At 44.1% G+C, this 26327-nt stretch overlaps 1 protein-coding gene across 1 annotated transcript in view; it reads right to left on the bottom strand.

The window, feature by feature from the left end:
• Nucleotides 1-26327, bottom strand: part of LOC103895541 (putative Polycomb group protein ASXL2) — a 63126-nt gene that overhangs the window by 16980 nt on the left and 19819 nt on the right. Inside the window, exon 2 of the mRNA XM_019470969.1 lies at nucleotides 11392-11474. Within this exon, the coding sequence (XP_019326514.1) occupies nucleotides 11392-11474 (83 nt within the window). The remainder of the gene's footprint in view (nucleotides 1-11391; nucleotides 11475-26327) is intronic.

Genomic DNA, 26327 nt, shown 5'->3' with positions numbered 1-26327 from the left:
CCACTCCCCACAAATTCAGGCTTGCAGACAGCAGGGTTAATTTGTAAGACACTAAGCATTCACATGCTATTAGCCTGACATTTTCCACAGACTTTACAAACATTAAGATTTCAAGTTTGCATCACACCGAAGCGCTAATGCAAACGACATGCAGGAAAGGTAGATTAAGGTAACAGAAGCATTAACACCAGATATACTACCATTACTTGGTTTCTAAGTCTGTGTGAAACAAGCAGTTGCTCTTTTAATTAAGGCTTTTGCAGCTTGCGTTAATAGAGAGGAGTAGCTTTAGAACAATCAGCAGTGGTTCTTACCTTCTGGAGTTGGAGTGCAACCCAAAAAAAGGAGAGAAACACCCCTTTAAAAACTTGAGCAAAACAATTGTCTAATCATTAATATGAACCCTCCCCCCCATCCACCAGAACCAAATTTTAAAAGTTTCGGGCAGATCTGCAGTAATACTAAGACCAGGTTATATCAAACAGACACGGGGGAGGAAGATGTAGAACTGTCATATTTTTTCAGTTTATTTTCAAAGAAGCTGGCATACAGCTACCAACCCCAGGCAGGTCCCAGATGCACTAATTCCTACCTTCACCAGTTCATGAACCTTTTATAGAAGTCAGGTGGACCCTTTGGAAATCTCACATGCAGACAGACAGACATATAGGCATTTACTTATTCTTTCACACACCTTCAGCATTACTCACAGCTCACAACTCTGGGCAAAACAGCAGCCCTGCAACCCAGAGGAGCGAGACAGACTGCTAGCAGTTTAATGAAGCCAATAGTTATGGTGCAGGAATGAGCACGTACTGCTTCATCACCTCCATGGGTAATCCATGGTCTGGTCTTGCCAAGTCATTAATAATGCAAACGACACACCACTGGCCTCATTTAAATATTTCCACAGTAGTGGGGCTGAGGGCAGGTAAAATGTTTCATGCTGTAAAGCCAATTTTAACACACCAGCACTAAAGTTCATGAGTGTTTGTGCAAGATCAAAACAACGCAAGTGCAGCCGGCGATCACAGTGAGTTCAGATGGAGCCGCACTTAGACCATAGCGTAATAGAGGGCACAGGAGGCACTCGTGGATGAAGATCAGCCTGGAGGACACCATAAAGCTCTTAGGCACACACTGAAGTTAGATCATTAATTAAATCTATAAATAAAGTCCATCATGACAACTGAATCTGACCTGCAGGAACATCAGTAGACTCTGATACCATACGCTGAGTCCTGGATGAGATTAAAAACCCTTGCAGAAGTCGTCTGACTTTCTCAGACATGGTTTACAGGTGTAAGCAATACCTCCAGGTTTACAGCACTTCATTAGCTCCACCTTAACACAATGTCTGCAGACAAGATACTTGTTCGTGTGCTGTTCACATCCCTGAAGGACTATGCAGAAACCAGCATTTTCTGATTTTAAAGGAGGAATCCAGATAGAAGTACCCTCTTCTAAGGCTTTTGGAGCACAGACTTAAAATTTCAAAGTTTTTGGGTTCCCCCCCTTTGTATTTCAGCTAAAGAACCATGAGCCAGTTCATACTGAAGATAAATCCTAAATTTAGGTATTTTTTGAGACCTCAGCTGTAGCGTTTTCTAGAAGAGAGAGTCAACCTGTTAGGTTCCTGCAGCGTTCACCAGTAGGGTACTACACCCCACATTTCTCCTTGCAACAGCTAATGCACTCTTTCACATGATGAAAACAGATGCGTAATTTTATTTTGAGACGACAGCAAAAACTGCCACTACCGCAGTCTCGGTTAGGATTAGAGAAGCAGAATATTTTGTTAGTTATGGATTTGATACCTTTATATAAGGGATATGGGAAGAGTCACCTAGTCAGAGTTTCTCCTACATACGATGAATCTATTTAACGCTCCCCACTAATGATAACATGATCCCTCTCTATAACCATTCTCTTTGAACTATTATTTTTCAAACCAACATTTTCCCCTACATGTATTATTTATGGCATCCACTAACTTATTTCCATGTTTTTGCACAGACACAGAGCGGTACAGAAACCTGTGGCTACTTCAACTTTTAGCTGAATTAATGCTAATGAAACAAAAAAGAAACAAGCCCTGTGAGGGTTTGCCAGACCCGCGGCGTCCCTCAAGAAGATCAGCTTTTCATTCTGTGGTCTACAAGGGGACAAACCAGGCTCCCGATGAAGTATGGGCACTACCTGCTGACAAAGGTTCGTGATACAGAACCAGAAGACAAGGTGGCCTGGAGCTGGTGGTGTTCAAGGGGCAGAAGTTGCACCTCCAGCTTTTCCTCACTTCAGGAAAAAGTCCTGGTAGGGAGCCCCTGCCTGGTTCAAAGCAGAAAATCCTGAACAACGGGATAGTCACGAGTGTCCAGAAGAGACGTTCACCAAACTTACCACTAACCTTGTTAAATATTAATCTGTAACTGTCACTATGACTAATACTTGACAGCCGTTTGACCAAAAATAGCTTTAACCTGTACTTTACACCAGAGACTTTACACACAAATCCCACTTAGATATAAAGACGTCATGAAGGTCTCAAAGAGAATACCATGTTCTGGTAGTCTTCAGTTAAAAATGTTGATAACTTTATTTTCTCCAGAAAAAGCCAAATCCAACTTTCAGCTGACTAAAGGGAAAAAATTGCAAGAACTTATTGCACCAGCATTTATTGGCCTTTTCTGCTGCCAGCCCCTTCTCCTGAAGGCTTACAGTAATTAATAGAGCAAAGCTGAAGAAGAGTCTTGCAATTAAAATCTGTGTGCCTGTAAGGCTGGCCCTAAGGCACCTGATTCCAAAAAAATGCCCCTTTCCCATCAGCAAAGCATTGCGAAAGAGCCCCAGAGCCCCAGAATCCCAGCTGTGAATAAGAAGTCCTGCATATGACAACCCTGAGAGGTTAGTAATACTTTTATGGACATTTTATAATACCCAACTTCCAGCTGAAGATGGAAAAAAAAAAATAGATTTGAGATAACCCAACCCCGGTGGTTCTTAAATAAGCAGCACAGATACCCCCATTCTATCCCCCCCCCATACACACTCAACATCAAATCAGTATCAAATCCGTGAGACATGCACTCAAGGTGTTCCAGCTCATTTGCAGATTACCTTTAAAGAAGCTGTGGATTAAAGAACATGTAAAGTTATTTAAATGTTTGTCAGCTGATGGCTTCAGCTAGCAACAGCACCTTCCAAGGCAGCTCAAAATTTGCAACTTCGCACCCTGAGAAGGGGGAAAATCAAAGCTGTTTTGTACTAACAGAGTATGACCTGTTTGACATACTGTACCCCAGCTGCACATACTAGAAGCAGCCCTTTTAACTGTACTCCCTGTCCACAAATAAGCTTATTAAGGCTTCGGGGTATTGAAGCGACTCACAATCTTACAAGAGGCACTGAAGCCAAAAGACCACTTTGCTAAGGAACATGATGAGGCTGGGAACCATGACTTAGAGTCATTGGGATGGGGAGGAACCCCTGGAGGTCACCAGTCCAACCTCCAGCTCAAAGCAGGAGCAGCTACATCAGGTATCTCAGGGCTTTGTCCAGTCCAACTCTGAATATCTCCAGAAGTGGGGGTCACACAACCCCCCCCCAGTCCTGCTCGAGTTTTTTATCACCCTTACGGTGAAAAAATTTTTCCCCTTATACCTAGTCAGAATTTCCCATCTTGCAATTTGTGTTCGTTGCCTCCTCCCAGTCTAGCACTGTGTACCTCCACGAAGAGTCTGGCCCCATTTTATAGAAGCTATTGATAGAAGTGAATGCTCACCAGAAATGCCAACCACCAGATTATGAAAAGCAGTTTTGGATATAGGAACTTTTAAATGTAGTGTCGTACAAAGAGCTCAAGGAGAAGTTTCCTGGCGTGGTTAACTATGGACTGCCAGAGCAACGAGCAGTTTCAAATACTCTAGACCAGTCTACACAGAAAGGCGTTTTTTTGGCAAACATTGTGTTACCTGACTTCCTCACTGTGGGATGCCACAGCTATCACCAGGCAAATTTGATCATACATATTATTTTAAGAAGTTGTGAAAAGCTTTATTTGAATAAATTAACACTGTAAACCAGCCAAGCGTGCCAAATCTGCTACCTGCCAACCCTCGATGGCTGGAAGGACAACTCCCTTCAGCATCCCCTCCCGACAGGGTCCTGCAGCACAGGGCATGTGAGGGGCCGTGATGCCTAGGCATCAGCTGCTGTCACCAAAATAATTCATCGTCCTCAATGCAGAGGCCTTTAGGGAAGACTATATGGGCACAGGTGACAAACTGAAAGGAGTCCCCTGGCAGATTTTTCCCTGCAGTTCCCTTGAGGACAAGTCCCACAGTGTAGCGCGCTTGCTGCCCACGCCTCCGAACACCTCCTGTACAGAGCACCGGCTGGTCAACACAACGCATGTGCAGAAAAGCCTGCTCATACGACATGAATATGCCACATATTACAGTCTTTGCCACTAGAAAAAATTTATTGGTGCGCTTAATTTGTATTCAAGAAGCTACATGGTTAGCCAAGGTCAGACAACGCTATAGGAACCCAAGTGTCCTCTCGAGGATGCTTTGCTGTAGGGCCATCCTGAAGCACCTCTGGCAGGTCCTTCCAGCTGTTCCCACCTCCTCTACCCCACTCCCACCAGGCTCCCTACACAGCAGTGGCAGGAAAATAAGCTTCAAATTAGCTTTCTCACTTCAGCACGTTATTTCCCAGTTTCCCAGCTTCCTGCTGTCGCAAGGATCAGGAGGCAGCGCAAGCAAGCGGAAAAGGCAAGCCTGCAGCAGGTCCCATCGCCACCTCGAGCCCCTTCCCCTCTCAGGTCCTGCCTGACTAGGGATTTTTCAGCCACTAGCTCAGATGATCAGAGGACGCTGAGGAAACACTAAAGATGAGCTCATCAGTATGTCAAGTGGCCTGGAGCCATTTTAAGAGCAATACCATGAAGGTTGCTCTGACCTGTGCTGGTTTCCTTCGTCAAAATTTGAGCTCTCGGTAACAGCTCATCAGTAAAAACTCGATATATGTCTCATTCAATATATAGACAATTTCAAGTTGCCAATGCACAGATATTCATTAAAAGGAGACAGCAAGCAGACTGCATAGCAAGAAGTTGTTTCCTTAGCATTTTGACTATCGACATTCAAGGATGAAGGCAAAACTCTGGACGCACTTACTCCACAAGAAATTATCAAATGGACTATCAAATATTCTACCAAGACAATTCTGTATACTAGTCAAGCACGTCTAAAAGGTGGACAATGGCCTATATATGTTCCTCAACTATAAGGTCATGACCAGAATCAGACTGAGCTGATGAAAATTCTTCATTTCTTGAAAGCAAATAAGTGTCCAGAGCCACTATAGAGTTTGCTGAAGGATTCGGTCTACACTTAATATGCTCTGGACTTGTGAAAACACTGAAAAACTGGAGAATCTACAGAGGAATGAGTTACCGTAAGATCTGCTTTTTGGGAGATAAAACTACACTAGCGGACTCAAATCCAAGATTTGCAGTCTCACAGTAGACTTGGACCAGCAAATCTTCATGCTGAGTTCTGTACAGCTGCCCTTCCAGGCAGGGGGAAGAGCATGGCTCGGACTCCACATGCAACACAGCTAGCCAGCAGCAAGAATGAGAGGCTTGCCTGCTATCTGCCAGACGCGGGATGCATGTCTCTCCCATTGTTAGATAGTTTCAGTTTTCCCATTCCTCATTTGGCTCGGACTCCACATGCAACACAGCTAGCCAGCAGCAAGAATGAGAGGCTTGCCTGCTATCTGCCAGACGCGGGATGCATGTCTCTCCCATTGTTAGATAGTTTCAGTTTTCCCATTTTCCTCATATTTTTTAAGATAGAGATGAGAAATACATTTTTCACTGGTTATCAGTTTAAATTCTCTTCACCTAGATGAGATTTTTTTGCCCTGGGAGAGCCTTTTATTTGTATGCTCATTGTGGCTTTAAAAAGCAGCTTTTACAAAGAGGAAAGTCTAACAGTTTTGATAGAGGCAACTTTTAATAGGGAGAGGAAACTTCGTAAGAGCTAATCTATCCTCGCACCCAGCGTCAGTGGGATCCAATAGGAACTTCATCCTTTTCAAAATAATTTAAGAACCCTGCATCCTTTTGAAAGCCCCCCTTCCACCCCTACCCTGGGGGGGGTGCTGGGTTCATTCATTTTTTGGAGGGGAGTTATGTTGGAGGAAGAATTTCCTAGCATCAAGCTGTTGAAGGAAGAACCTCCCTGAGAATGAAGGCATGGAGGAGCATGCAACTTCGCTCCCCCAACCCCATCTTATTTCCTAGCCCTGCAGCAGAAGATAAGGAAATCAAAGTACTGAAGAACAGCTGGGAAATATTTTAGTGGCAAAGCCTTCCGCCAAGAATGGGGAGAGATCGCACTGTTGGTCCTTAACTCAATCTGAGATGCAAGAATATCCTCTAGCAGTAAGCAGCCTCCCTCTTCCTACAGTTATCACCTAAGTCCAGACGCCAGCCTGACCTTTGCTCGTATTTCTGAGACAAGTCAACAGGAGAGCTGTTTGCCTTTTAAGTTCATCCTCTCTCCTCTTGCAAGAGAGTGACCAAGTATAGAGTTTTTCCCCACTCAGGCAAGATCCTCATTTCATAGCGCACAAGCTACTGGAGGAGTAATACAAATGCGACACTGCTCTGAACTACACAGAAGCTACAAGCCCCGTGTTTTCTTTCCAGATGAGGGCAATCAGTATCACCGTAGTTCTCATCACTCAGGAAGACAGACCGCTCACATTACCAGACTCAGAGGACAAGCTAACCACAGAAATACAGCAGGCTTCTGATTTTCACCTAGCAAGAGAGGAGAAATATAGGAAACCGGTTAAGAAACCTTATGGAAGCCTAAAGTTACAGTGCTGGCAGCTCATTTATACAAGTGTCGGACTGAGCAGCTCCAGCCCTCTTCACATAACCACCTCCTTGTCTGGAAGGAAGTTCCCTCCTCAAGGATGCTCCGAGCTGGATGCTCAGAGCATCTTGCAAGAAATTTGGAAGGACCGACTTGCCAGTGAGAAGCGTAAGTCAGCCACTGCCTGGAGGGCAGCTAAAACTTGAAACCAAACTGTTCATGACACACATATCTCTAGTCCAAATACAACTAGCAAAAAGGGGATTTTGGCTTCTATACTTTCCCCCCCCCAAAGTTGTTTAAGAGTTTGTTTTGGTTTATGTTAGAAATTCCATGAATACTTGAAATAAACGTAGCCAGAGCACCATGTCTGTTTTCATTTTCACTGAGACTGAGCTAGTGGTTAGATGTGTTTCCTTGCTTTAATTAGTATTTGGGCAAAAAAAGTCACCATGTTTGGACAGACATTCACAAGCTCGTATTTTACACAGTGTCCCCTATAAAATCCAAGAAAAACAAAACATTCACAGCTATTAAGAGAAAAGGCTGCCAAAGATGTCTTTCAAAGATGCTAACTCTTCAGATACTCTTACACTGATTTTAACATACTGTCCTGGTTTCGGCTGGGATAGAGTTGATTTTCGTCCTAGTAGCTGGCACAGTGCTGTGTTTTGGATTTAGGAGGAGAACAATGTTGATAACACCCCCATGTTTTAGTTGTTGCTGAGCAGTGCTTATACTAAGTCAAGGACTTTTCAGTTTCTCATGCCCTGCCAGCGAGAAGCTGGGAGGGGGCACAGCCAGGACAGCTGACCCAAACTGGCCAAAGGGGTATTCCATACCATGTGGCATCATGCTCAGTATATAAACTGGAGGGAGTTGGTCGGGGTGGAGGGGGTGGGGGCTGGCCGCTGTTCGGGGACTGGCTGGGCATTGGTCAGCTGGTGGTGAGCGGTTGCATCACTTGTTTTTCCTGGGTTTTGTTTCTCTCTCTCTCTCTCTCGTTGTCTTCCTTTTCATTACAATTGTTATTATTTTATTTCAATTATTAAACTGTTCTTATCTCAACCCGTGAGTTTTCTCACTTTTGCTCTTCTGACTCCCTCCCCCATCCCACCAGGGGCCGGGGGGGAGGGTGAGCGAGCGGCTGGGTGGTACTTGGTTGCCGACTGGGGTTAAACCACGACACATACCCAAGGAGGTTAATGAAATCCAATGACAAGTTCACAATTTTGATTTAAAAAGCCACTTATCAGACAAATGTGATTCCCTGTTGCTAACTCTTGGTGCCCATCTATCCCACGCATTCAAGTTTAGGGGACTTTCACAGCTGGTGTTGCTGGGGTTAACACCATTATCCCATGCATCTTCAAAGCCTCATTTGAAGGTGTGTTACAACATGCTCAGGCTTCCCCAAGCTAGGCTGCCATCAGAGATAAGGCAATATAGGATGTTGGACAAATCTTAGAGCCAGATACGGTTACGCTGCCAGTTCATCGCGTGTTTATCCACATGTATTTTATTTTTGCGGTTTGCAAGTAGTGACCTGTAGGTAGGAAAGAATCTCATAGGATTAGGGCAGCCTGTCAAAACAGGCAAACCGAGAAAGTTACGATGACAGATCACGCAAGAAGTATAGTTCTAGCTTCAGGATGCCCTAGGTCTCCAAAACTGAAATCTCAGAGTACTGGTCCTGGGTTGACCTTTAAAAATATCTCATGATTAAAATTACTTGAGTACTAGGATAAAATTGTAAATACAGGTAAGATAATCAGCCAGTATCACCCCAGGTGTCTGTATTGCTACAAAACCCCCTCCATCTTATGAAAGACTGAGCCTTGTCCAAAGAATAGCCAAGTTGTCCTGCACATAGCAGAAATGATTGTTCCTGTTTTTGTCCACGCTCATCTCAACTGCCACCCTTCCTCCCTGCAATTCCAAATCCTCTACAACAGTACCAGCCCTTCGAGTCCTCTAAACTCTTTCAACATGCCCTCAAGCTTCCTCCCAAGCAGCCGGCCAAGTGGCAGCGCATGCCAGGAATCATTAGAGCAAAGGGAGATGGACTGGCCGCGTGGCCAAACAGAAAAATGACTGCTGGACACTAGTTGGGCTCCCCATTCTCCCTCATTTCAGCACATCCGTAGAAGTGGCAAATGACATTCCTAAAACTATTTTCTTTCTGGAAATCAGAGATATAAAAAAGTTAGATATATCTAAGGATTTGAGGCAATAGATGCTGAATTAAATACAAACAAACAATGCAGTCAAAACTGACAGAGTTTAAAGATTATGTGGCTTGTGGAAATAGTTTGCTACTAAAGAAATTTGCAATTTTATCAAAAGCAAATTGCATTGAGAAAAAATTCAAAAAACTGAAACGCCTTTGACACACATGCTAGCAGGAGAGCCCATGTGCTGCCTGCAAATTTACACACCATTTTACCAAACTGCAGAGTCCTGCAGCTGCCTGCTGTCTCAAGGCAACCAAGTACATGGAAACTGCTGTAATCTGCTGTCAAAGGCTTTGCCATGGTTTCCTGCCAGAACCTCCACATAAGAGGACTCAAAATGTGGTGAGCTCAACACGCTCATCTGACAGCTTTTATACCTTCTCCAACATGATTTTTCCTCTAATAAATGCTGATTTGTGTTAAGCCCATCTTGTCACAGGCTATGACTTATCAGAAGCCCAGTCCAGCCACAAATACATTACTGGCACTAACTGGAATTGAGTTGCTTAAGAACTGACAACCTTTTAGATCTCAAGCTAAATAAAGCTTTATTACATCAATCTAACATTTAAGGGGAAAGACCACTACACAGCATCCAAGCGTGTCCGAGTCAGTAAGGTGGATAGCTGAACTAGAGAAACTGAGTTTCACATCTGACTGCTCCCACAAACATCTCTTGCGATTGAAGATACTGAGGAGTTTGTGCTGCCCTGATGCTCAGCTGCAGCTTTTTTAGAGAGGAAAACAACTTATTATCAGCTCAGGCTAAATCCCCAAATCAGCTCTGAAAGAAGGACTTGAGGTTGAAAAGGACTATATGGCACCGTGGCATTTCTGTTCTGGCTTTTTTTGACTGTTCAGTCCAAAATCTGGCCCGGCCAGCCAGAGACTGGATCTTTCACCCCACATCTGAGCTCCTGCCTAAGGCTCTGCCCCAAAAAGAGCACTCTGAATTGCTAAAAAGGTTCACCACACCACATCTAAGCACCTGGATGTTTGCTGGACTTGTGCTTTGCCATCAGCGAGGCCACCAGTACAGACAACTGCATTTCTATCCTTGGGAGTGCACAAGGGGCTGACAAGCGCGGTTACTGTTTGCAGACATGCCTTTGATGGATTAAGAGTATTTAACACAATACTGAAGCTGCCCTAAGGCTGGTAAACCTTTGATCTGTCTGAATGTAGTACTGCCCCAAAACGAAATGCATCCTGCAGGAACTAAGCCCCACTTTTGTCACCTCCCTAAGAGCTAAATATTTGGTTTCCTTACTTTTAGATAAACTGACTTTTCCAAAAAGCAAACCAGCTTTATGTTGTCCACAACTTGAGTGCAAGATCTTGTTATCAATAGCAGAATTTCTACACTTGGGCCCTTGAATATTTCTGCCAAAGCAGATGGATTGCTGTATTAAACTGGTGAAGTGGAGTGAAAAACATAATTAAGTCAAATTCAGGATAACTGGTTATATTCCAAAATAGATGAACTGGCACATCCAATCCTCTTTTTCCCTCCCTTTTTCTTTGCTCTTAGAAAACAGAAGTATAAATACTTTGTACTTCACATGGACAACTGTTCCCTATCTCACCAGATACACCTGTCCATCTCCGGGAAATATATATGCGCAAGGACTCAAGAATTAAGCTATGGTAACAGCAGTTCGAGAGCTGTCATCCGAGTTGCTCTGTTTTTCTAAAGCAGATCAGTATCACCCGAGTTGGTGCCCTCCTTTGCCCAGCACACCAAGCACCCCGTCTGCTCCTCGGGGGGAACAGGAAGATCTCTAAAGCAGAACCAGACGCTACTCCAGATAATACTAAAGAAAATAGCATGAGGCTTAAAGTTTTTTAAATAGGGATTTGTAAGTGAGGCTGCTTTTTTACTTCCTGGAAAGCTTTAACTTTTGTTTTAGGTCATTTCAATTAAACTGACTATTGTTTTCTTTTTTTAAAGATGAAATAAAAAAATAGTTAAGCTTACTTCAGTACCTGGAGCCTGAACTACCTGATCAGGTCTAGTTTACCTTACATAAGAGCCGCAGACCAGAGTCATGCATACCTGGAAATTAAGCATGACCCTTACCTAGCTTTCTTGGTGAAAGGTACCAGTGACTTGAGAGCTTGTTCGCAAATGGGACCTAGACTCCAATTCTGCAGGTATTTAACATTTCGGTCCCCAAAATACTTAGGAGATAGGGGTTAACAGTAAACTAAACTAAGTTGGAACCAAAGTATGAATGTTTTACTGGTATGGGTACTTAACTCACCTGATTTCTTTAAGTCCTTCTTTCTGGATCACTTGAAGGATCTCTTTATGGCTCATAGGTGTATTAGGATATTTCTCCAGGACCTGGCAAGCAAAAGCAGATTGAGAGGAAGTTACTCATTTGCATTTTTCACATTAATATTCAACTGCACAGAAAACTAAATTGAATGGTTTGGACATCTCCAAGGATACAACCCAGGAAGAACTACTGGCCTTCTCGCACCTCATTACCACCCCTTCCACCTGAAGAATGTAAGGAGCAAAGAGACTCCAGAAGACTGGCTAAAGGACTTATTTTAGTGCAATTCCCAAATTTTATTTCAAATGCACTGCCCACAGATAACACCTCTTGGAGAATTAAATGCTCCACAGTAACAGGGTGGCTTCACAACCATCAGCTTCACTTGGGAATGCTTCAGGAACTGCTGAGGTCCCTCAGACATAAAACTTCCAAAAAACAAATCCTTAATGTCTGCAAAGTTGAAACTAATACTTACCGAACTGATCAGTAGTTAAGAAGTTTAAGGAAATTTGGGGTTTAACACCATTAGGGTTCTTTGAAAGTCTCTGCACACAGTTCAGGCTTAAAGTTCGTAAATATGGTCTACAAAAATGCTTCCTGCGTTAAGTTGCCAAATACACTGCCACCCCTTCCCCAGCCCACACTATGCACACTCCGATGCCTCAGGCCACTCACCTCCCTTTCAAGAGGACTAAGATGCAAAAGTATAATTCACAATAGCGGACAGAGATGCTGAAGACTTCTGAAGGAAGATGCCAGTTACCAGACGTCATTTGGATATTTTAAGCAATATTCGTGCTGGGGGGATGGGCAGGAAATGCCTCATTTCCTTCTTAATCATCCGCTTTTGACCCATGCCCAGCACAGCAACCCTTGAGTTCTGACTTATGTCTTTAACCAGAAAATAAACCATCGGTATGTTAAGTATAAAAACCTACAAGTGACTTTGCAGAAGAAAATTACCAGTTTTAATTTCTCTGCTCAACAGCCGTGCAGAATGCATGGCTTCTCCTAAACCCCTGCACCTTGTTCCCTCCAGGAACATTTAAGTTACCCTGATGGCTGCAGATTTAGCTCTCTTTGGAAAGGACTTTGGAAAGACCTTGATGAACTGCAGCATCTCTCTGCTTAGAAAAACAAAGACCTACGCTTAGCACCATTTTTAGCTTTGGAAGCCCTAGCTGATGTCCCCATCACGTTAAAGTCTCTTGTTCAGTTATGTTAAGTTATGTTAAAGCCTGACTTTCACAGCAGCTTAAGCTATTTCCAGACCTAGTATGTGACTTTTGCCAAGGCTGGCTGGCGGCAATGAAACATACTCTGAAGCACAGCACTGAACACCAGCACAGCACTTCGGCTTTAGTCCCTTCTTGAATAGCAGAGTAGCACATGTATAAAAAAGTGAGTTTAAAACAGATTTAAGTGGGATTTGTTTACACTCACTCTGGTATCAGCCTCGGTGACTCATTCCACTTCATTTCTAGCTGTATTGTAACTAAGGATGCCCACAGCAAAAGGACACAAAATTAAAAGGACACAAAATTAAGGTGGTTGAAGAGTGATTTAAGTCAGACCACTGCAGTTTTTACATTTATATCAGCTCCTAATTCATGTTCGCTCAGCACTGCCAAAGAGTCTGCATACTTTTATACCATTAACTTGGAACAAAATCTGAAAGCTTGTTCTGCACAGTGTGCTGAAAGCCCATGGAGGGCAAGAAGAGTTAAGACCATCTCAATTTCCATCTGTGGTGTCAACTTTTTCACTGCAGCTAGCAAAACAAATTAGGAGAAAAATAAAGTGGTGCTATGATTCCATTAACAAGGAACTTCAGGGCATTTGCCATTTCTCACACACAAAAATATAAGTGTGCATTTTTTTTCTTGGGCACTGTGTTTTCCTCTTGACTTTCACTACATGGACGTGCTCTTGACAAGTCCCATCTCGCTCATACCTAGAGCGGCAACACCACATTTCATTAATTTTTCACTAGGCACAACCACGATGCAAGCTAATACCGTGTTTGACGAGAGAATCTCATCATTAAGAGCAGAAAGGAAGAAAAGGTTTTCTAATTATATCCTTCAGCTAAAGAAAGCTGAAAGAAAAAGAGGCTGAGGGTAAGACATCGTAACAGCCTGCCAGTACCTATGAGACAGTTAAAAAAATGGACCCAGACTCTTCACCGTGGTGCCTAGCAGAAGTATGACACCAGGTAAAAGCTGAAAGAAGAGAGGTGGCAAGTGAGTATAAGGAATAACATTTTCATAATGAGGACAGTCGAGAAATGGGACGGGCTGTGTTATTTCCATCCTTGGAGGTTTTACTCAAGACCTGACTGGATAAAGCCCCAAGCAATGTGGTCTAACCTCAAGCTGACCCTGCTTTGAGGGAAAAGGTGGAACAGAGAGCTCCTGAGGTCTCTTCCAACCAGATTATCCTATGATCCTATAGGTGCCCACATGCATAAGTGGCAAGGGGTAGTAGTCCACAGACCAGAAGAACTCTACCAACTTCTCCATAACATCCTGGATCCAGTCTCCCAGCAAGCAACAAACTTCTCAAGACAGCAAGTCTGCTCAGTGGATGGGTTCCTCAATCCTTTACTGAAGGAAGTCTCCAGCCATTGTCACCAGCTGCTTCCTCTTGGTGGCACTGGGTCATACCCATAGACCAGGCACAACCAGCCCAAAATTTGCCAGTCTGTCAGAACTGACTGCTCCTCTTGTGTTGCCAGAACCCAGTATTTGTTCTCCATCCAAACATCTGCATGCAGAGGAAGGCTTTTTGCTGCTGAAAGTGAGAAAGCTTCCACATTCAACACTGCCCCTGACAAGGGAATGCAACTTTTTTTTATCATCTCCTGAGTAGTGTGAGGCTTGGGCTGTTGCGCTGCAGCATCTCTGCAAGTAACCGGTTAATCTCCCATTTGCCCGCCCTAGTGCTGTACAGTCTGCTCACCTCCTCCCACAGGTGGTTCACCCAGAAGCTCAAGCAGAGGCCATGCTCCACTGGTGAATCATAGAATATCTCAGGTTGGAAGGGACCCATGAGGACCATCGAGTCCAACTCCCTGCTCCACATAGGACTACCTAAAACTAAACCATATGACTAAGAGTGTCGTCCAGATGCTCCTTGAACTCCGACAGGCTTGGAGCCGTGACCACTTCCCAGGGGAGCCTGTTCCCGTGACCAACCACCCCTTCTGTGAAGAACCTTTTCCTAATGTCCAATCTGAACTTCCCCTGACGCAGCTTCATTCCATTTCCTTGTGTCCTATCGCTGGTCATCAAAGAGAGGAGGTCAGCACCTCCCCCTCCGCTGCCCCCCTGAGGGAATTGTAGACTGCGATGAGGTCACCCCTCAGCAATGAGGTCACCCCGCAGCCTTCTCTTCTCCAAGCTGAACAAACCAAGTGACCTCAGCCTCTCCTCGTAAATCTCACCCTCAAGGCCTTTCACCATCTTGGTTGCCCTGCTCTGGACACAATCTAATAGTTTGATGTCCTTCTTATATTGGGGCGCCCAAAACGGCACACAGTACTCGAGGCGGGGCCACACCAGCACAGTGCAGAGTGGGACAATCACCTTCCTCAGCCAGCTAGCTATGCTGTGTTTGATGCACCCCAGGACATGGTTGGCCCTTTTGGCTGCCAGGGCACACTGTTGACTCATATTCAACTTGCCATCAACCCAAACCCCCAGATTTCTTTCCGTGGGGCTGCTCTCCAGCCTCTCATCCCCCAATTTGTACATATAACCGGGATTATCCCATCCCAGGTGGAGAATCCTGAAGCCACCATCATATTCAATCCTAGCCTCCAGGAGGAGCACCAAGCATTCCCTGCAGCCTTGTCTGGGACAAGGCCTCTCACAAACTGGTGGTGGGGTGTTCGGCCACTGCAAAGACTGACATCCTATCGTGGTGTCACCACCACCGGTGTGCCAACTGAAGCACTGACGTAGTCTATGTGAGTAAGTAGACACTCTTGTAGCTCAGTTTGATGGCGTTAAAGGTCCTGGTGTAGAGGTGAACGTGCTTTTGTAAGATTACACCAAAGAACACAAAATAAATCAGGAAGAAGACAGATTAGAAAGAAAACTTTGGTTAGAGGAGCCTGAGTAGTAAGGAGAGCCACTTTTTTTTTCTTCTTCCCTACAGTTATCCATCTTCAAGAATACACGTGTAACACTAGGCTGTAACAAATACAGCACCGAATGAAAGACGACTGATTCAATGGGTGACACAGCTGTGAGCACCCTTGAAGCAATCTAACAATGGGATCTGAGCTGCTTGTCTTCCCTCCCCAGCTTGAACATGCTGTTTCTGAACAGAAAGACTAGAAGAGCAAAGAACGTATCAGTAGAATTGTCAACAGGCAACTGAGGATCACGTGTTGTTGGTCTTGCAAAGAAAGTTTATAGCTCTGCATGGTTAACTACAGAATAGCACCATGCATCCAACATAGATTTTATAACTACAGAATAGCACCATGCATCCAACACAGATTTTGACTTAATTCATCTGACATTCTGCTCAGAGATGCCGTATAAATTCTTATCTATCAGTATCCTTGAAAGATAGTTTTACCTGCCAGATCACAGTGCAAACTCCAAATTATTTTCCATTGGGCTGGATGTACAAGAATATTCATCTGAGGACATGACTCTCAGGTGTCTTCTAAGTATAGAACTGCAGCATTTTGCTAGAGCCGCAAGTCTGGGTACTGCAAAAACAGATCAATATAAAATGGCCTATTCTCAAACGCACAAGAACAGCGTTTGTAACTCCAGGTTAACCATTAATACTGACTTCAAAATAATGCAAATCTGTATCTCAAGACACTTAATCAGGAACACACAAGTAGCCAAAAAGGCTGCCTGTCCACTGGGAGAGAAGACTGGGCTCCCAACATCTAGACCCTTCATTGACTCTTGACCCCAAACGGTCAACAGATGGATGAGAAACTTTACTTTGCCCCTCTCCCCACCCCACAATACACCAATAAAGACAAACTGCATGAAATCAATGCTGCTAACAATACAGCTTGAGACTTTTAAGGTGTTGCTTTGCTTACCAAAAACAATCAAACAGAAGTCTGGCCATCTCTACTGAGGAAAGACTTTTAAATAGTCTTCATAGACATGATTATCTGCTATCAGATTATCTGCTAATCAGCAATAAGTTTTTAAAAAAAAAAACAAACAAACTTCAAAACATTGGGGTTGGTACTAGGTCCAAGACTGTTTTCCATTAATGACCAACGACAGCACAGAGTGCACCCTCAACAAGTTCACAAACAATACAAAACCAGGAGGAATGGCTGATGCACAAGATGGCTGTGCAGCCCTTCAGAGGGACCTTGACAGGCTGGAGAAACAGGCAGACAGAACCTCATCTCAAGTCCACTGAGAAATGCCAAGTCCTGCACCTGGGGAGGAGCAACCCTTTGTTGACCATGAGCCAGCAGTGTAACCCTGAGGTAAAAAAGGCCACGGGCACCCTCGGCTGCATGAGGCAGAACGCTGACAGCGGGCTGATGGAGGTGATCCTTCCCCTCTGCTCAGCACTGGTGAGACAGTATCTGAAGTGCTGTGTCCAGCCCTGGGCTCCCCAGTTCAAGACAGGCACAGACAGACTGGAAGAAGTCCAGCAAATGGCAGCAAAGATCATTTTAAGGGACTGGGGGGGGTGGGGGGAGGGGGGGGGCAGGCTGAGAGACCTGGGATTGTTTAGCCTGGAGAAGACAAGACAAGGCCCAGGGAGATCTTGTCAATGTGTATAAGCACCTGATAAGTGGTTGTAAAGAAAACCAAGCCAGACTCTTCAGTGGTATCCACTGAAAGGACATGAGGTAATGGGCACAAGTTGAGTGTGGTGGTGTTTGGGTTTTTTTTCTGTCGGGTTTTTTTAATTATTATTCTGACAGTGGTCAAACACTGCAAAAGGTTTTGTCCTACAAACCTCACTTTCAGCAGAGTGGTTGGACTAGACAATCTCCAGAGGTCCTTTTCAACCTCAATTATTCTGTGATTTTATGACCTTCCTCAAGTGATCCAAGAGAAGCTGATTTAGTCACTAAAGGGCTGAGGTTAAGCATCACCACATAATTTTATGTTCCCCGTGCTTTCTAGCTGACCAGGTTAAATCCACAGGAGGCATTTCCCAAGCCAAGCTGTGAACCACTCGCCACAGGCTATTGTGAGTGCTAAACAATGTGTGGCAAGGAATGGGAAACTCACGGAAAATGTTAATACAAAGTCAACACCTTCAGTTTAGGAACTTCACTCAAAGACAGCTGGGAGAGTATTTTGAGGGGAGGAAAAAAACACACCACCAAACAAACTAAGAATCACTCCACACTTGCCTTTTTTGCCTTTTTTTTTTTTTAAGAATTTTCCTTAGCCATCTGTTATTATCTATTGTCAAGACACTACTGTGACAGATGAATTTGATTAGACAATAGCCATCTTAAGATGATAGAAACAGCCTTCAGAAAGTATCTATGGAAGTAGTGATCCATGTAATCTAACCAGCTACACAGCAAGAGGGGATCTCAGACTTTCACTTATGATAACTAGAAACATGGGAAGGAGGGAGAGGAGGACGCAGAAGCATGCAGAAGGGGGAAAATATTCAAAAAGCTTCGCATTCTTTCTTCATCTCAAAATACTGGAAAAACTAGCAGATGAAGTTGCAAGTCTAACAAAATAAAGCAAGCTATGGTCAGGAAGAGAAGTACAGATTCAAAGTTTTATGGATTTCAGTCTGAATGGCTACCTGTAACTTTGACATGCAAGGCATAACTGCAGAAAAGGGTCGTCGATTCACTATTCCTGTCCCATAAAATAGGCATTGAAAACCCTTTCATCATCTGCAAGTTCAAGACGACATCTAACGAGGAAAAATAAACCACCGTTATTGTAAAAGCATGAACAGGAACAGGTCATTGTCTAAAGGCTTTTGGATCACTGAAAACTTTTTATCCAGTGAGTACCAAGCAATTAGGTATGGTTTAAATAGAACAAACTCATGAGAAGGGTCCAAGATTTGGGAAACACGCCCAATACTTAAACTCAGTCTAGACAAGCTCATCTGGAAAAACAACTTTTCTGGCTGAGCAGCCATGGCTTCTTCTAACAGCAGAAAGTTTGCACAAGAATTTAGAGACTTTTTTTTTTTTTAACAGTGGTCAGATGCTTCCCAGAAACCTCAAAGCACACACATCTCCTGTGCAACCTGATCCCCGACCAGATCTAAGGACAAACCAGAAATGAAAAGGTTGGACAACCCACCCCTGAGAGCGGTCAGGGGACTCTGAATCATCAGTCCCATCTTTTCCAAAGGCATACAACCCCCCATCAAATAACTTTAAGCAGCATGCCAAGCTCTGCGAGTATCCCAAATAGGGGTAATGAACATTTAAATCTGCACGAGCCACACCACCGCAGGACCGCTTCACATATCAAAACACGGCTGGCACAATTTTATCCGTAGCTGCCTTTAAGGAAGGGGCACAGACACCAACAACAGCCCAGTGACATTAACCCAGAGCGTTTGCTCCATGGCCATTTTGGCTCACTGTGGTTTTGCTAACTGTAGCTAATCCTGCACTGTAGGATCAAAGTTTCTTGTGTTGGGCAACCACCACCACAGGTGAAACCGATAAAACGACTAGCTTTGGTTACGCAGGACCAAGATTAATCTGCACTATCCTGATAACAGTTGTCATCTCATGCTCTTTAAGAAACTTGCTTAATACTAACTCTCAGCATACTTAGATAAGCAAAACAGTTCACATCTTCAGATGCAGTAATAACTCTGTGCTGCTTTACAAGCTGATCCAGAAGAACCAGGTACAAGGATTAAAGAGACTCTTAAAAAAAAAATAGATACACCTTAAGTACCTTCTCCTCTCTCTTCTGCCATTTTAATCCCATATCAGATCTTTCACTTGAGTAATTTTTTACTGTGTGTAAATAAATAAAAACTACTACTATCTGCCACAGAACTGAATTTGAGAAGCATTTTAAAATTAAGAGTCAGGATTTATAAGCTACCTTTGTACTACGCTCAGCACTAGCCAAGATGAATCCAAAGAACAAACCAGCAAGTGCCAACACTGAGTACTGAAAAAGCCTTATTACTTGAACCTAGCCATTGATACTGAAAAGCGTCAGCGTTCAATATAGGTGAAGCCGTATACTTGAGATGGTATCACTGATGCTCAAATTATGCCGCCTTAGCTGTTGAAGTGTTCTAGTTGGCTCATTGTTAACAAAAGCCATTAACAGTTCTCTATTTTATAGTAAGCATTGTTTTATACCCTGAAGCTCTCCTGGTTTCTGCAAAGGTTTCCAAGAAAAACAGGATCATCAGAAGAAAAGATATTGCCTAATTTCACATCTTGAAGAAAGGCAGCTTTCTTACTCTTACAGTATTGATGGTGTGAAAAATTTATTCACACCACCTGCGATTAAATTTAAAGCATTACATTTCAGAAGGTAAGCAGCTATATCAAGCGGACCCAGAAAAGTGAGAGTCCCCTACGAGCACCAGCCTACCACGCCAGAACAAAGTCTCCAGCAAGACACATTAAAAACCTCTGCTCCTCAAACCAGCTCAGTTTTTCCACGTTTCCCAGATATCACTGATTTACAAGCCGTGGCAAGAGGGGAAGATTGTGTCACACCTCAAATCTACAGCAGAATAAGCAAAACTGCATTTTAACCAGGTTGTTTACAGAACAAAAAAGTAAGCTTGCAATTGCATCCAAACTGTTGAAGCAGAGATCTGACATGTTTCTTTAGCTAAGGGGAGAGAACCGCGGGGCGGTTCAGGTGTACCAGGGACCGAACACAAGCAATAGAATAGTAAGAGTTGAGGCTCTTGCTGCATGAAATCCTTGTCATTACAGTACCCCTTTAAAACAGAGGGGCAATTCTGGAATGTGTAATAAAAACAGGGAAACACCCTGTTTGTTGATGTTGAAGATGTTTCAAGGCAAGAGATACTATAAAAAGGAAAGCAAATTTTACAATAGAAATTACTTCAAGGCTCATATCTCTTATTATGGTTTTGCTGAACTCAAGCTTGAAGTTCGTATTCTACTTCCAGGTCGAGCTATTGCAACACGATCCAGAGGAACCCTCAGCTCTGGCCGTGCTGCCTACCAGCGTTCCCAACTTCAAGAACGAAATGCAAAGGCTCACGGATTCCCAACACAGAAAGCCGAATTTCCAGCATCTCCCTGTACGACAAGGATTTGCCCATAAGCAAGCGTCCTCTTAACCTTAAAGGAAAAATATTTCTACTACGAAATCTGAACTTGCTGCTCGAGTCATTGGTGAGGACATCCAGGTCCCAACCAGCAGGATGGAGGAGGAAGGATGGGGGTGAGGAGGAGGAGGATGGGGTTGGAAGTGCAGGCAAAGGCAGGGCATGTCAGCACAGATCTTCTCACAGGTGGCCCAACCCACAGTTGGGAGCAGCCTCCACCTCAGTTGCTGGACCTCAGAGAGGACCTGCGGTGGCCAGAAGCGATGCCTTCGGTCATCCGAAGCGCTACAGCATGGAGCTACAGGACAGAAACCATCAAAATCAAAGAGCTCGCATAAAAGTTTACAAGAATCAGTGTGCCGATGCATCAGCGTTAAGGGCAAATAGGAGGGGTTTAAAAGTTAAAAACAAACAAACCAACCTCTGAACGTGATTATCCAGGGTTGGCTGCTTTGGGAGTAGCTTGGCATGCGTTTTCCAGCATTGTTAACCCCAAAACCAAAACAATCTCATCTCTACATCAAAGCTTTCACCTCATTTTTAGAAATCTTTTTAAATTAAATCAACAACCCTTCTCGCTCCAAGCCCCACATAACAGCAGTCTGTTCTCAGTGGGAACTCCCCGAAGCTACCACAATTCCCACGTGCTGCACTGGCCGAGCTGCAAGATAACACACACTTGTAAATGAGAGAGACACAGACTGAGCAAGAGGGATGACTGTCCACACAATTAAATTTTTGGTACTGGACGTTGGTACAGCCAAGGTTTCGCTCTGAAAATACACCAAACACTGACCCGCATGTCACGGACGCAAACTGACCAGTGTTACCAATGCTATTTAAATGAACACAGTAAAGAGAAATGTAAATGTCTTGGGCCACTATATCTGCAAGAAATGGGACATTTATCTCCTCCAAACTGCACCCCAAGTCTCTCTAGTGACTTGAAATCTTTGGTTACACAGAGTTTCATCTTTGGTTTAACAGAGTTAAAACTGTTACGGTATCTTCTCATACAGTACTAGACAGACCAGATAATCTCCCCGTTTGGGATTTTATGCCTTTCTTCAGTCCTTTGACAGAAGATGAGGAGGGAAACCACAGGAAGATAATCTTAAAGCACAAGAGCAAGACAAAGGGCTAGGATTATATTGATCAACTGATGATTAACTGAAAACAGCTCAGGAAGAAAGCAATGAGAACCTGAACTCTTACACCTTTGTGTTTAGTCTACAGTTGTCAAAACCAGTAAGAGCAAGGGTGTTAACTTGGAGATGTAGTTAGAAGCTGAAGATCCAGGATTAGCTTAGGAGGGATTTCCACATATCCTATTTCATCTAGATTCTTTCTAAAAAGACGCAAACTAGATATATGGTTCCTTACATTCGTCATTCTCCTGTAGCTTCTTACTAGGAAAAGCAAAATTACTTTTCCTTTAGAGCTTATAAAGACACTGCAGTGAACCCTCTTATGCTAACAAAAGACGGGACTTACCTAAGCCCACCACTGCTCTTCCCCTTCCCAGTTCCAGCTGCTCTCAGCTCTAACTGCTCAACATGAACAAAGCTCTGGTTAGCAGGGAGTTCCATCCAGAAAGCTGGACCATCATGTAGCTACTAACACTCTGCTCTCCTGACATTTTAATACACCACATAACAATCCAAACAGGGCCAAGTTGTTGGGAATCCGACACTTCTTTCCAGTGAAAATTGGGTGGGAGTGTTGATCTGCTCGAGGGTAGGAAGGCTCTGCAGAGGGACCTGGACAGGCTGGATCGATGGGCCCAGGCCAACTGGATGAGGTTCAACAAGGCCAAGTGCCGGGTCCTGCACTTCGGCCACAACAACCCCATGCAGCGCTACAGGCTTGGGGAAGAGTGGCTGGAAAGCTGCCTGTCAGAAAAGGACCTGGGGGTGCTGGTCGACAGCCGGCTGAACATGAGCCGGCAGTGTGCCCAGGCGGCCAAGAAGGCCAATGGCATCCTGGCCTGTATCAGAAATAGTGTGGCCAGCAGGAGGAGGGAAGTGATCGTGCCCCTGTACTCGGCACTGGTGAGGCCGCACCTCGAATACTGTGTTCAGTTTTGGGCCCCTCACTACAAGAAGGACGTTGAGGTGCTGGAGCGTGTCCAGAGAAGGGCAACGAGGCTGGTGAGGGGTCTGGAGAACAAGTCTGATGAGGAGCGGCTGAGGGAACTGGGGTTGTTCAGCCTGGAGAAAAGGAGGCTGAGGGGAGACCTCATCGCTCTCTACAACCACCTGAAAGGAGGTTGTAGCGAGGTGGGGGCCGGTCTCTTCTCCCAAGGAACAAGCGATAGGACGAGAGGAAACGGCCTCAAGTTGCGCCAGGGGAGGTTTAGATTGGACATGAGGAAAAATGTCTTTACTGAAAGAGTGGTTAAACATTGGACCAGGCTGCCCAGGGAAGTGGTTGAGTCCCCATCCCTGGAGGTATGTAAAAGACATGTAGATGAGGCGCTTAGGGACATGGTTTAGTGGGCATGGTGGTGTTGGGTCGATGGTTGGACTCGATCTTAGAGGTCTCTTCCAACCTTAATGATTCTATGATTCTATGAAATACTGGAATACATCACTTGACTGTATATCCCTGAGCATTACTGCTAATAGATGCTTCTCAAACATTTATCCCCAGTATGACTATCAAAAGAAAGCCCACCACCAAACACGTATCTGCTTCCAAGACTAACTAAGCATCCTTTTGCAGACACTGCGTGTGGAGTATCACATTTGCAGAAAGAAACTTCATGTGAACTCGCCATAGGAAGCCTCACAAGTGAAACACCCCAGGAACTCCCGTGGGCAGCTGCACGCACGCTCAGCCAAACCCCACTCACCGAAGGCTGGTGTCAAGTGCAAGTGAGCCCGAGTGACTCCAAGCAAATCCATACAGTATGGCCTTCCTTTTCCTGAAGCAAAATTAGTGGGGAGGGAAGGACAGAAGGAGTAATTTAACTTTTAAGAATTAAGAGAAATTGTTCTAACTGAATTTAGATTCTAAATAACACCTCTGCTATGGAGAAAGGCTGAGAGGGTTGGGGTTGTTCAGCCTGGAGAAGAGAAGGCTCCGGGGAGACCTTATTGCAGCCTGTCAGTACTTAAAGGGGGCTTAGAAAAAAGATGGGGACAGACTTTTTAGCAGGGCCTGTAGCGACAGGACAAGGGGGAATGGCTTTAAACTAAAGGGGGTAGATTCAGACTAGATATAAGGAAGACATTTTTTACGCTGAGGGTGGTGAAACGCTGGCCCAGGTTGCCCAGAGAGGTGGTGGATGCCCCATCCCTGGAAACATTCCAGGTCAGGTTGGACGGGGCTCTGCAACTAGAGCAGGTTGCTCAGATGTCCCTGCCCACGGCAGGGGGGTTGGAATAGATGACCTTTAGAGGTCCCTTCCAACCCAAATTATTCTATGATTCTATGAATTTAAAAAACCTCAACCGTGATAAAGTTAGCAGCTTTACCACCTGGGTGCTGATCAGAAAGATGGTGTTACTGCTGCATCAAGCCTGTGTTTGACAAGCCTGCCAGACATCCAAGTGAAGATTATAGTGCCTCCACAAGGAGCTTGTACTGTTCCTCTGCCTGGCACACACGACATTTTCTGGCTTATTTCACACCATAAATGCAGACGTAGACAATGCAATACTATTTGCTTTTCATCCTACCAGTGTGCCTGATGGGAATCAAAGGGCAGAAAATACAGTTTCTAGGTACAGCCCACCTATATTCATGTCACCTCTTATCCGCATAAGGGAAAGCTCAGCAAAATCAGAGAGTACCTTTGGGACGCCCATGTGGGAAGTCTTTCATCTTATGATGCATTAGCCAATGTTTAGGCTTATGTGGTGCATCATTTGCGGAAAGTTCTGTCAAGTAGCTCTACTGCCATGTCAATACTCTTTCATTAGTAGTATTTCCAACAGTTAAGTGAAACTTTAAAAAAAAAAACAAACCAACAAAAACCCAAAGGTATCTGTATCACTCAACTCCACCTAAATTGTCAGTGCTCCAGCAAAGTGCCATAGCACCACTGCTTCACTGTCAAGGCATGGGGAACTTGCCAGAGGTCAAGCTTTCCTGATGCCAACCGCCCATTCACTCCTCTCTAAAGCCACCGGATTGTAATTAGGCTAAACCTGATGCAGAAGCAATCTATGATTCCTATTACCTGTTACTTGTTTCAGATTGCAAGACCCTAAACTTTACCAAGAATAAAACTGTAGCACCTGGGAATCTGACCATCTGCTAGCAGGAACAGCGGAGCAAAAAAAGCAATTCTGGCAAAGTCATTTCAATCTCATCTGTCAGCAAGTCTTCCCCCTTGCCTTTTAATATCCTCACTGCCTTGCCTAGCTATTTGTGGCTCTCAAAAGTTGGAAGAATAGGATTTTCTCAGTTCAGCTCAGCTTTCAACACTCTTCTGTATGAAGAATTTCTACAGTTCTTGTTATGGTCTGGTATTTTACTGATGAAACAGAAACATTAAGTTTCAGAAGGACTAACAGCATCCATATTAAGTTTTGTTGAAGCAGCACACGACCATTTCCCCCACCCCAAAAGTGCCACACCACCAAGTTACATGCGTGTCCCCATTGCATCACTATCTTTGCATCTTTAAATACCAAAATGAAAAGAGCTAATAGAAAACTAAAATATACTGTTAGAAAGTACAAGCTGGAAACAAGACTTTGAACGCTTCCACTGCTGTGTCTTTTCCAGCAGATTACATCAGGAACGAGCTCCTGCCAGTTTCAACTCCAGGTCTTCAGGAAATTTAGCAGTTGCTGAACAAAACCGAACATTTAGTGCTGATTACTAGGCAAAGAAGGATGAACATTGTGACAGGGAACCCACTGCATTTATCATATGAAACAAACCAACACCTTCATTCATACATACCAAGGTTCAAGGCTAGTTAGTAGCTTCAGAGCGTTCTCAGGGCACCAAATTAGCATGCACCTCACTAAAATGCAGTTACACCACAGGCAAGCAGCTCCTTAGAAGGCTGCAATGAATCATTCATGAATACAGGAGCTGAAATCCTTGTTAAGGGAATTAAAAAAAAGACATCCCCTCCCCCAGACCTGTCCAGCACAAATGAACAACTCTTACTGGGTGATACTGTTAAATTTGCTTTTATAGCTCATCCTTTGCCAGAAGTAAGTGTCAGCCGTACTTTCCAATTTAAGAAAGCTCTAAGTGATCAGAGTAAGTTCTGCCCATGTAACTATGACAGCGTATCATGCCAGTATTCAAAATTACGTAAGATAAAAGCCTCATGGAAACTTGTATTTGAAGTGGTTGGGGTTTTTTGCTTGTTTGTTTTTGTTGTGTGTGGTTGTTTTTTCAGTTTTTTTTTACAGCAATCTGCCCATCCAGGTTTAAGCAAGAGATTCTCCAGGACTGGATATGAAAGAGCACCTTAGTCCATTAACGTTTTCAGCAAGCTTTGGTAAAAATGTGCTTTGGAATTCTTGCTATTGACTGTTCCCTTATATAAAGGGGGAATTAAAATTGGGCAACCTAATGCTGTAAACATAATCATCACTTACACTTGGGCTTCCTCCTGGAAACAGAATTTAAACTTCATAAAAGCCATGAATCCACAGCAACTTGAA

The sequence above is a fragment of the Aptenodytes forsteri genome, unplaced genomic scaffold (genome assembly GCF_000699145.1).
Source record: "Aptenodytes forsteri isolate BGI_AS27 unplaced genomic scaffold, ASM69914v1 Scaffold192, whole genome shotgun sequence".
In the NCBI taxonomy this organism is placed as follows: Eukaryota; Metazoa; Chordata; class Aves; order Sphenisciformes; family Spheniscidae; genus Aptenodytes; species Aptenodytes forsteri.
Note: the sequence above shows the minus strand (reverse complement) of the source record. Positions and strands in the feature narration are given on the sequence as shown.